The sequence below is a fragment of the Peromyscus eremicus genome, chromosome X (assembly GCF_949786415.1).
Source record: "Peromyscus eremicus chromosome X, PerEre_H2_v1, whole genome shotgun sequence".
NCBI classification, from domain to species: domain Eukaryota; kingdom Metazoa; phylum Chordata; class Mammalia; order Rodentia; family Cricetidae; genus Peromyscus; species Peromyscus eremicus.
In genome coordinates, this window is record NC_081439.1 from 48,439,562 (window position 1) to 48,452,482 (window position 12,921).

The 12,921-nt window shown below is 35.5% G+C and overlaps 2 protein-coding genes across 2 annotated transcripts in view; one reads left to right on the plus strand and one right to left on the minus strand.

Moving 5' to 3' along the window:
* Pola1 (DNA polymerase alpha 1, catalytic subunit) overlaps nucleotides 1-12,921 on the minus strand; it is a 330,473-nt gene that overhangs the window by 184,492 nt on the left and 133,060 nt on the right. The window contains exons 27-30 of the mRNA XM_059250151.1: nucleotides 9,064-9,096; nucleotides 7,301-7,393; nucleotides 5,004-5,209; nucleotides 2,763-2,895 (exon numbers count right to left, since the gene is read on the minus strand). Of these exons, the coding sequence (XP_059106134.1) occupies nucleotides 2,763-2,895; nucleotides 5,004-5,209; nucleotides 7,301-7,393; nucleotides 9,064-9,096 (465 nt within the window). The remainder of the gene's footprint in view (nucleotides 1-2,762; nucleotides 2,896-5,003; nucleotides 5,210-7,300; nucleotides 7,394-9,063; nucleotides 9,097-12,921) is intronic.
* On the plus strand, nucleotides 7,737-8,521 carry LOC131898882 (phosphatidylinositol-glycan biosynthesis class F protein-like). Its single transcript, XM_059250152.1, has one exon. The coding sequence runs from the start codon at nucleotides 7,909-7,911 to the stop codon at nucleotides 8,314-8,316; it is 408 nt and encodes a 135-aa protein (XP_059106135.1). The 5' UTR covers nucleotides 7,737-7,908; the 3' UTR covers nucleotides 8,317-8,521.

Consider the following 12,921-nt stretch of genomic DNA (forward strand, 5'->3'; position numbering starts at 1 on the left):
AGTTCAACCTTTCAAGTCCAATTCAAACTTTAGAAAATGTTTCCACTTATGTGAGCCTGACCACTTCCCAATACTTAAGACATTTCTAATGAAGTAGGAGTATTTTAACATGTGCTTTCACAGTATACATAAAATACATCCATTTTAATACCTGAATAATTCAGGGAATAAACCGACAAATAATCCACAATGTCATACATGGATGAAATATCCACTCAAAGTTCAATACAGGAGTGAGTAAGATAAAAATACATGGTATATAAGCATAAAGATGATATATAGCATATTTTTAATAATGAATATACACAAACAAAAATAAGAAAAAAACCCAAAGTACAATATAGACCAGCAAATTTCAAAGTAAAAAAAAAATAGTTTACTGGTACGGTCTTAGACTTCACATTACAAATAACTTTAAAGACTATACAAAGATTAAAGATTAACAGAAAGACAACTCACCTTTCACATATGAATGAATAGCTAATTATAAATAGACACAGACCTCTATGATATAGTTTATCAGAATTTACTATACTTGCACCAACACTACAGAAATGTTAAAAAAATAAAAACAAAAATAAAAACCAGGGTCACACTCACTATGTAGCCTTGGCTGGCCTCAAACTCAACAAGTAGACCAAATTGGCCTTGAAGTCAGAGATCTGCCTGCCTTTGCCTCCCAAGTGCTGGGATTAAAAGTATGCACTACTATACCCAAACGATACCATTCTTTATAAATAAAAACATAAAGGCTAGGAAGATAGTTTTATCATTAAATAGCTTAACCCATGTCAAGAAAAAAAAACAACAAAGTAGCCAGCTTAGTTGCTAGTACTTATCATCCTTAACAACGGAGAGGCAGAGAGAGGTAGCTCCCTGAGACTCCCTGGCCAAACCCACTCAGTAAGTTGTAAGTGAGAGACAAATCTGTCTCAACAAACAAAGTAAGGGCTAGAAAGATAGCTTAGTTGGTATAGCACTTGCTGTGTAAGCAGGAGGACCTGCATTTGATTCCCAGAACCCATGAAAATAAGTTGGGTATAGACTTGCCATCTCAGCAGTGGAGAGGTGGAGACAGGAGGATCCTCATCCAACTAGCCTGGCCTACCTAGCAAAAATTCCAGGCCAGTGAGAGACTATCTCAAAGAAACAAAAAGTATAGAAAACAAAAAATTGACCCCAAAATGAATATAAGCCCTAGAAAACATTCTCTCCAAAAATCAAATAAAACCAAACTAAACCCATTGTGAAAGTTTCATATCCACTATGGTAGCAATGTTCTATTTTGAAAATCATCACCATTACAAAGAAACTGTGATGAGAACAGCATGCACATTTTGATATTATTAACTGGCACCACCTTTTCACAAAACAATTTTCCTAGATCCATTCAGATAGTCATATCTTTTGACACAAATGTTTTATTTCAAGGAAGGTACAATAAGAAAGTAATCCATCTGAAAGCAAAATGACAAGTGAACAAAAATGTTCAATGCAGTTATTTACAATAGAGAAGAAAACTTAATAATCAACAAAGAAAAAAATTAAATAAACATGTCAGCAAAATAGATGATTAATGTATTGATTAACGTCGTTTATGGGTGCTAGGAATCAAACCTAGGGCCTTACATACATGATTTTTCCAGTAATATAAAAATACGATTTTTTGGGTAATATAGAAGCCAGGTATGACGGCACTTACCTGCAATCCTGGCACTTTTGGGTGGAGGGGAGATCAGAAGTTCAAGGACAGCCTCAAGTGTATATAAAGTTCAAGCTAACCTAAGCTACATAACACACTGCTCTGTCTCAAAAAAACCATGAAAATGGGTTTCTAAATAATAAAGCAATTCTAACAATATAAAATATGTTTTCAAGTGTATGGCAATATGAAAAACTGACAATCATTACTTTAACATAGAAGTAGTATGAATGAGTTTTCATTCTAAAACTTCTCCTTAATGTCATCAACAGATCCTTTAATTTTTTTTGTATAAGCTTTTACAAAGAAACCAATCACAAAATGGGTAAAGTGATATTTGAAGATTAGCTTCTGAATATGTAAGGATACTTGTTTTAAATAGGAAGAAAATCTATTAACCTACTATCTTACTTATTACATGCTACTTTGGAAATCAAGATTTTGTTTCTCAAATTAGCTAAGAAAAAATACCCATACCCACAATGTGATTATGGTTTTGTTTTAAGATACACACATGCTTTAGTTGCACAGAATAGGTTACCACTATCTTTAATTCTAACTGAATCTGTACCTAAAAGCCTTTTAATTACAGATGCCCATATGATTACAGTATCACCATATGTGAAGTAATATACACATACACATTTGGGAGTGGAAGCAGCAGAGGAGAGGCAAGGAGACAGGGACAATGGGGGAGGGGGAAGAAGGAGAATGAATGAAAATATAAGAATGAATATGAATGATCAGATCTATGTGTCAAACAACTATTACTTTGGAGGACTACAAAAAAGGAAGCATTCTCCAGGCCCTCACACATAAGCTAAATCATCCCGACAATGTCTAGAAGTAAAAAGGAGACAGGTCTCATCTGTAGCAGATGCGGCAGTACCTGTGGCTGGAAGAGCTATGCTAATGTTCAATCTGTGATCCAGTTGTTAAGCAGCTTTCACCCCCAGCCAGAATTTATTTAAATTGTAAGGATGAGGTGGTTCTTCAACTAGCTGAAGGAGGAGAAAAAAATATGACAGCAGCTGGGCTCAGCAATAAATGCTACATTTACCTTGTTAATTTCAAAATGACTCACTGGGACACTGCCATTTAGCACATTTTCTCCAATTTCTATTAACCTCTTCTGAATGTTTTCCACAATGGTGTCCCGGCTTTGATCAGAAAGAATCTGGCCAATGACAAAGCTGTATAAAGAAAGAAAAATATGATTTTTAATATCATACATCATTAACAAAGAAAAGATAGACATGAGATTGGCATGAGGACAAGAGCTATGTTAAGAGCTAATATGAGGATTAGTGTCTAGAAGGCAGTTTAGATTTTATGTTTATGAGTGTTTTGCCTTTATGCATGTCTGTACATCAAATCTGTGCCTGGTATCTGCAGAGGTCAGAAGAAGGTATAAGATGCCCTGAAAGTAGAGTTGAGGATGGTTGGTGCTGGAAATAAAACCCAGGTCTTCTGCAAGAGCAACAAGTGCTCTTAACCACTAAGCTATCTCCCCAGCCCTCACTGTTTTATTTTATTTTTAAAATCTACCAAAAATTTACTAACCTAGAAATTCCATGTCTGCCCTTTGACATATAGATCATTCATTTATGTAGCAGCTAATGCTTTATGCAATATACAATACAGAGAAAAGTGTGCTCTCAGATTTTATGTAATTATAAAATCCAGAAGCAATTATATTCTAACCATAAGTTAAAATTTTAGAAGATAAATTTTATCTTTATTCATAAAGCAACAAGATAGTATTTCTGGGATCAAGATACCATCTCCACCTAACATGACTATTTAGCTAGGCAAAAAGAAATATAAAGCTCTTTAAGTAAAGTTAAAAAAAAATCTAAGGGGCTAGAAAACCGGCTCGGAGTTATGAGTATTGGTTCCTTCAGAGGATGCAGGTTCAATTCTCAGCACCCACATGATAGTTCACAACTCTAGTCCCTGGGAATCTAATGCCCTCTTCTGACAACCATGGGCACCAGGCTTTAACATGGTGCATAGACATACATGTTTGGAAAACACTCATACACATAAAATAATGAACTAAAAAATGGGAAAAATGCAAGATACCAAACTCTTCTTTCTTCAGCTTCATTATAAATTGTTCAGTGTTCTCTAACTTTATGCTATCCCTCAAAAAATTCATATTATTCTACAAAGCCTCAAGAATAAAGAAACATAAATGAAGAAGCCAATATTTTATCCATTTCTGAGAAAATGCAGAACAAGAGTTTGACAGCTGCTTTATAATTTGTCAGAAAAAGAATCCTAACAAAAACGTTTGTATAGCTTTAATTACTAATACATTTCTAACTCAGAGAAATTTACTTCTATTATGATGCATCTTTTCTTAGAAAACACAAAAGCTGAGGAGAACACTCTAATCGACAGCCTATACAAAGTAGGCTTGAGTATATTTGGGGGCAATGAAGCATTTCAAACCACATTTCATAAAAGGCAGACCATGACCTATACTCAGATGATCAACTTTGCCTAATCAAGAGTAGTTTTACAGAAGCAACACTTGCTCAATCTCTCAATTTGAAAGCAAAAAAGATTGGAAAATAAGTTTAAAATGCTGATATTTAGAAAAAACTATAAGTACTTTTGAATCTAGCCATAAAGAAAAAATTCTATTTTCAAAACTGATCTAGATCACAAAATTGGAACATGTAAAGATGGCATATAACATGTCTAAGTATCACTTTTTCAAATGGGTACTTCATACATTATGTGACCACGAACAAAAAAAAAATCTTTTAATCATAATATCAAGTTTAAGGTAAAAGGCTAGTGAGTCATGTATTACTTCAGAGGCATACCTATATTTTAGAACTAGCTCTCAAATTAATCTGAGGTTAGTAAGAATCATTTATATGCAAATGATAAGTCTCAGTCCATGGCCCACTTTTAATCACACATTTTAAGCTACAAAACAGAGGAATCATAAAAATTATGTTTATAATTAGGATCTATGGATTCAGGAGTACAAAACACAAGACTTTGAAAAAGAGGAATAAAAAAACAGTACCAACAAAATCAACTCTTTAAAGATCTAGGTATAAAGATTTACTCTCAACATAAGGTATAGCTAGTGTTTCCTACTGTGCAAATTTAGCTTTATCTAACTTTTAATCTAACTGTAAAATTCTATTTGTAATAATGCAATACAGAATGAAGTTGTATCCTTATGCTTGGCAGACTTATAGGCATTTTCCATAGTACTTGGATTTTCTTCAACAAAAATTTGAAGGACAAACAACAAAAAATTAAAAGCTAAACTCACTTTCCTGTGTCCTTGGCAAGATCACACCAGTCTCTTCTAACTATATCTAATCCTTTCAGCTCCTGTTTGGTAACGTAATTCCCATCTGATGTTGGTTCAACAACCAGAGCAGCATATTTCTTTTTCTTCAGCAGTAGCAGAGACTTGAAAACACCATCAATGTCTATTTCAAGCAGCTTGTACAATTTATTCACTTCACTTTTTACCTGTGAAAATTTCAATTATTTTATTGTCAGATTCTCAAACACCTAACAAGGAAAGAATGCACATGCTATAAATTCCCAAGAGTTAACCTCAACAAAGCTTGAAGGCACATGTAAATTAATTAAAATTTATCATCCAACTTACATAACACAGAACTATTTAGGGTACAATTTAAAAACATTGAAGAACAAAGAACAAAATCAGATCTTAACATCACTCTCCAGTGTTTACCAGGAAGATTCTCAGTCAGAATATCACAGAGCTATTGGCTCATGAATGTTTACTGTAGCACTATTAACAATAACTTAGTTATAAAATCAGCCTAGGTGCCCATCAACAGAGGAAAGGATAAATAACATTCAGTATACCCATACACAATGCAACTTTTTCCAGGCATAAAGAATGAAATTATAACGAATATGTAAAACAGATACAGTAAGAAATATTCAGCTAGTTAAGTCAGACTCAGAAAAACAATTATTGCATGTTTTCTCTCACTGTAGATTTTAGATTATATATATACATATCTGTATACATATAAAATCATATGACATGAAAGTAGAAACAAGAAGTGTCTAAGAGAACAAAGGGGATTAACTCACATATGGGGGTAGGAGGCTATGGGAAATGTGCCCAAAGTATATTGCAAACATGTACAACAATGTCTGTATAAGACTCAGAAGTATGTACAATGAATATACACCAATAAAAATAAAATAAAGATCATAACAACTTGGGAAGTTGAGGCAGGTGATGTCCTTATTGAAGTCAATTTGTGGTGGTTACAAAGTTCAAGACCATCTTGAGCTACATAGCAAGATTTTATCTCAAAAATAAAATATTTTTTTAAAAAACTAACAGATAATAACATAAATATTATCGTTCCATCAAAACAAAGGCTATGATTGTCTCTCTTTACTCCAGGAAATACATAATAACTATAGGAAATTATGTATAGGTCTTTCTGAATCTAAAATACTGCATATGCATTTGCCTTGACACTACTGAATTCATTAACAACTAGACAATCCAACAATTATGTGGACAAAAAAAATTACATAAAACTTTGTTAGATAATGTCCAAAACGTCCATTAGCACCTTGAGTATAGACAAATAGCGATGTGCTGAATGAATAAATGAACAATCTCTTGCCCTTTGCTGAAAAGGCTAAAGCACAAATCATCGCCACTAGGGAAAATTGCAAAGATTTGCAAGGCCCAGTATGAGTACAAAAGGCCAGGCCTATGTACAAGTGAAGAGTACAGTTCAAATTCCACAATTTCCAGGGAGGAAAAAAATCGATCATTTGTAAGATATTTCATTTTTTTAATATTGGGACAAGGGAGGTGGGAGGGGGGAGAACAAGGGAATTTGTGGCTGATATGTAGAACTGAATCATATTGCAAAAATTAAAAAAAAATGAAAAAAAAAAAAAAAAGAAATACTTGCCAAGTGTGAATCACCATTAAGAGGCTACCAATGGCTGGGCAGTGGCAACGCATGACTATAATCCCAGCACTCGGGAGGCAGAAGCAGGTGGATCTCTGTGAGTTCGAGGCCAGCCTGGTCTACAAAGCCAGTTCCAGGACAGCCAGAGCTGTTACACAGAGAAACCACATCTCAAAAAATAAACAAAAAAGAACCTACCAATTACAGCTTCTAAATATCTCTTTGTATTTTCTAATATATTTTAAATACTCCATAAAATTAAATGTGTATGTGTGAGTACATGTGTATGTGTAGATAGGTAAATATTAATTCAATCACATCTATGTATGAAATATATCTGAATACTATTAGAAACACATTTCCTTGTGAATGACAATGCATGAAGTTCTAATGTGACTACATTTAAACTTTTTTCAAAAGAAAAATGTTATCTACTTCCTAAAGAAACCAACTGCCTTTGAATTTTGCCTTAAAAACAAAATAGAGTATAAGGAAAAATAGGAGAATGAAAAATTTAGTGACACCAAGTTTATTATTTTCAAAAGTATACACATGTACATAACACATGAACTTACTGTATTTACTGTGTTAAATACAAAATTCATAAACCCAGGTAAAATAAGCAATCAATAAATTATCTCACCTTGTTTCCCAATTTAAATACTTCTTCCAGATTGGTACTATTGGTATTTATCATAATTGAGTCTGTATCTCCATAAATAACTTCAAGATTCATCTAATGAAAGCCAAAAGTATAAAGATTAATAATAAAAACACATTGCTCACTATACACAATGAAACTAAATGTTTCTAGCACTAGAGACTAGACGTGTCACTGATTTCTCCCAAGTCATGTTACTTACTATCTGTACTGTCAGGATAGATAATTGAAGATTAAGAAAGCCTTCCCGGGCAGCCTGCCGCACCTGAGGAGGGTGGGAGGCGGTGGTGTCCCCTTCCCGTCGGCGGGCGGGAGAGTTAGATAGCTACCCAAGAACACACCATGAAAGATACTGACATCAAGAGACTTCTGTATACCAATCTTTTGTGCGTATTTTCAATTTTCCTGAGCTTTTTTATTCCATCCTTCTTCCTGGATAACTTCTCAATCCTGGAAACTTGACCTGGCTGTGCACTTGCTCTGCTCTTGTGACTGGTGTCAATCTCCTGTTATATTTAGTAGTGAAACCAAATGTACCTTCTAGAAGAAGTTCATTATCACATAAGGTGACCAGAGTTTTGAAATGCTGTATGTACTTTCTTATGTCTTGTGTGTTCCTTCATATCATTTTTGTTCTCTACGGAGCACCACTAATAGAGTTGGTGTCAGAAACATTTTTATTTGCAGTTATTTTGTCCACTTTTACTACAGTACCTTGCTTATGTTTGTTAGGACCAAACCTCAAAGCATGGCTCAGAGTTTTCAGTAGAAATGGAGTTACATCCATTTGGGAGAATAGTCTTCAGATCACTACAATTTCTAGTTTTATAGGAGCATGGCTTGGAGCATTTCCTATTCCACTGGATTGGGAAAGACCATGGCAGGTGTGGCCCATCTCCTGTACACTTGGAGCAACCTTTGGCTACGTGGCTGGCCTCGTGAGCTCACCACTCTGGATATACTGGAATAGAAAGCAACTTACATACAAGAACAATTAAGAGGAGAAAGGGGAGGAGATATTTCTTTGTGCAGATTCCATAAGGGCTGTGCAGAAATGTGTCTGGTCAAAGCCAAGCGGTTCCATTTACAGCACTGTTGTTTTTTCAATGTCGTTTCAACATGATGTGATTGTAGCTTTTTAACTATGAAACCCCTGAGAGATTGTACCTTCTAGTTGAAATAAACTATTTAGAGTAGAAAAAAAAAAAAGAAAAGAAAGCCTTCCCAATTTTCTTTTTAAAAACCTGCAAGAATTAACTGTGTGTAATTTCAATTGAAACAGAATATGGGATTTAATTAAAAAAAAAGAAGAAGGTTAGGACACAGAGTCTATATTTAACTATTTTACCATGTACTGAGCAGTCATAGAGTTTAAGAAGCAAAAATATGGATTTTAATTCTGGGGCACAAATATTTATTGGATTCTCAAACAGTATTTAGTAGATATGAAGTGTGCCAAATAATCAATCATAACAAACAACACTGAAGCACATACATTATAAAGGCTTAGAAATAAACTCTAATTAGCACCATTACTAATTTGCCTGAAACACATATAGGCTTCAAGCAAAGGCTAGATCATATCAGTGTTGAAACAAGAGAAAAAGTTGTAATGCATTAGGAGGGATTATAAATGTAAAGTAGGCATCCTAAAAACAATTTTCAGTATGTTTGGGTTACAATTTTCCTTGAATACAAAAATGTCACCTGGTATGATATTTCAGAGTTGTTTTAGAATGCATTACCTTCTGTACCATCTCTTTTGTATGCATCAAAATCTAAATAAAACAAAAGTCATATTAATATATTACACAATTACAAAGGCATAAATACAGCACAAGACATTCCCAATTTCCAAGCATCTTTAAAGCTCCTGAATATTTCACAACACCCAATCTCAAATAACAGTAACATCAATATAATCTAAGTTTGCCTTTATGCTGATACTTAATAGAGACATGCAAGGCAATAAATATCTGTATTTCTGTGTATCTATAATAAACATGTATAATAAGGTACCCCTTAATAGTATGGCAAAGGTCACTTATTCTCAGTACTAATGTTTTAATAGAATTGCATGACTAAAGAAAGCTTTATAGTGCTTAAAATCTCCCAATTCATACCCATATTCAGACTCTTAAAAGGTGAGTAGTAAAGTACTCCATTTAAATTAAAATTCTTTCTTATACTAAATTCCTTGAAGGTGACTGACTATATGGCCTGGAGTTAGCATACTGCCCAGAAAAATGATGGATTTCAGTAAACAGTAAATGAAAACAAATATACAGATAACTATGAATGGGTCTGCCCCCAGGCCCACATAGCTACACAATATGAAACATAAAATAATGTACACACAGACAAAAGCAGATAGAAGTTACCTTGGGCCCTATCAAAAGCAACATATTTAATATGTGAAGGACTCTGAAGATGTAATAATATGATGTACTGAGAGCAGTGACAGAGACAAAGAGATAATAAATCATGTGAAGGACATTATGTTGAGAGCACTTCCTGCATTCTATCCTTTCTTTCTCCAAGAGGTAGCTACTATTAATATTCACATTTGTTAGCTGTAAAATGACAAAGAAAATCATTTCTCTCTCCTAGCCACAGCAAAACAAGGGTCCAAAACTAGGCATTCTGGCTCCAGGACAGAAGCCTTAGTCACTCAATAATATTGCCACTCCAGTATCATTTATTCTTCATGCATCAATCTAAATCAGAAGTTTCTTTCCAATGAGTCAGAAGTTTGCTTTCATTCATGGCTCTTTCTCCGACCTTGTCAGTTAAGCTGAAACCCCAAGGTTTCATTTCAGTCTTTCCTATCTTCCATAGGAGAGAGTAATTCTGTCATTGAAGCACATTATCCATCTATCCACCATTGCCTATCTTCATTGTGCACTCCCCTCTCTTCCTATTGCCCAACTTTGTTCATAGATTCAAAAGTTCTGTACCTGGGGAGGGGGGATTTATGGTGAATTCTGATTAAGCTAAGCCAGTAGTTTTTATATTGGCTACATAGTGGAATTACCTCAGGCTCATTAAATAACTAAAGTAGTGACAACCAAAAAATGTCTCCGGAACTTGTTCCTGGTATAAAACTCTGACTCCAATGTTGAGAACTACTATGCAAGAGTAATAGCTTTCTAAAATTTATTACATGGTTCTATTTTCTTCCTCTCCCAAAACAAATATTTCCCCCCTCCAATATCTTTGACCAGAAGTGGGGTTTTTTGTTTATTAATTTTTTTCATTTATTTTACATCCCGACCTCAGTTTCCCTTCCCTCCTCCCCTCCCAATTCACTCCCCCACCTCCCCTCTGTCCCTCATCCACTCCACCTCTATTTCTGTTCAGAAAGGAGCAGGCCTCCCATGGGTGTCAACAAAGTATGGTATATCAACTTGAGGTAGAACAAAGCTCCTCCCTTTGTATTGAGGCTGGGCAAGGCAACCCAGTGTGAGGAATAGGTTCCCAAGAGCCAGCTCATGCATTAGAGACAAGCCCTGATCTCAGTGCTAGGAGTCCCACAAAAAGACAAAGCTACAGGACTGTCACACACTAAGTAGAGGGCCTAGGCCGGTCCCATACAGGCTTCCTAGCAGTCTGACCACAAGTTTTTAAAAAAGAGCTCCCAAGATGATTCTTAGGACTGGTCCAAGAAAACCAAGAAAACCATTCTGGAGGCATTACTGACTTAGACATATTCATATGACAACTTTACCTTGACAGATTAATCAAAGGTAAGGAGAATCCTCTAGGAAATTTCTGCAAAGGGAATTCTGCAAATTCCTGGTCCAAGAAAACCAAGGTAATTCCATTCTGGAGGCATTACTGACTTAGACATATTCATATGACAACTTTACCTTGACAGATTAATCAAAGGTAAGGAGAATCCTCTAGGAAACTTCTGCAAAGAGGAATTCTGCAAATTCCTCATGAGAATTAGAAGAAAACCAGCCTCAAAGATTGAGGGCTGGCTAGAGCAGGCAACAGGCATCATGGTAACCATGAAGGACCATGCTAGAAGGTTCAAGCTAAAAAATGCTGAGAATGCACCTGACTCACAGGGATATGTGGTTACTGCTGAATGACACCTGTGAAGTAACAGTCTAACTTTTCTGAGGACTTACCAACTTGAATGAATCAGGACTAATCTCCTAAAGTGTTTTCAGAGCCTCCAAGATCAAGCTCAAATTCTACAGTTATATCTAAACCCCAGCTCTATTTGTACAGCTGTTATTTCCTTCACTAAACCTCTAGCTGGGCAAAAAAAAAACTTCCCAATCTTTGAATAGTTACCATATACAGGTTCTTCTTTTGTTGCCTTCACTCATACAATGGAATTTCTTCCCCAGTCCTCTGACCATGATTTTACATTTTACAAAGTGTTCAGCTTAAACCAAACTTTATTCCATAAAGCCTGAGCTGACCATCCAAGCCTAGAATGATCTCATTGACTGTTCTCCAGTTTCTCATAGACCGTGCTCTGTTTCTCTAGTAACTGAATGATGTTTTGTACTATTAATAACTTTTACACTCCCTAAGTAGACCACAAACTTCTGGAGGTCCAAGGGCGTGTTCACACCTACAGACCTTAGCTATGACAAGCAATCAAAAGCTATGTGCCAAGTGACTGGCAGGTCCCATTGTAATCTCAATTATTTTTCTATTAGACACTAAAATTAAATTATGGGGCAATGCAGTGTGGGAAAATACCCAACCCTTTTTTTTAGGGGGGAGGTGAGGAAAAGGACATAATGAGATTGGTCCAAGTTAAGTTAATCACAGAGAGGACAGAACTACTTATCAAAGGTTCATCTCCACTTCCTTACAAGACTTAGCTACTCTCATCACAACGGTCAATTCCATAAGCTCCCTAGGTAACTAAGGCAACTGTTACATGCATATGAAGTAGCCCAGGAGCAATTGGTCACTTTTTCACTACATGTTCAGTATCCATGTTCTCCAAGGCTTTCTACCAAGAGCTGGTGACAATGCCCTCATGTCAAAGTTTTCACCACAGTCTCTAACTCTTCAGTTTATCTGATGTTGTATCAGACAAACTGTAACCAGGCTGATCACTGTCCTCTTGTGCTTCTTCACTAAGCAGTTCTACGTGGGGGATAATGTGGTGACCTAGACAGAGTCCAATGTTTTTCCAAGTACTAATGAACAAGATCATCCAGGCTGCCTTAGGCTCAGGCTTCAATTCAACTGCTCACTGGGGAGGGCTCTGATGTTGGACACCCAGTGAACTACAAAATGAAGCTCTGAGACTTTACCTGAAGATGTGTTTGATACAGAGGTTATATGTAGTTCACTGCCTGTCCTAGAAAAAAGACCTATGGACTAATTTTTTTTTTCATTGTGTCCCACCACCTTATTACAAAAGCCAACCCATATGAATGTTCTAGAAACTATTAATCAAAAACTTATACATTACAGGTATTTTCTCCATTGAAGAAGTGCATTTTTAAAAATAGCCACTGGTATCCAGAAAAATCTACTGGACACAAGGTACAGTGAACACAAGATGACCGTTCATAAATTCACTTCAAAGTGACAAGCCTAATATTAAAGCTAGCCATTCTGACAGA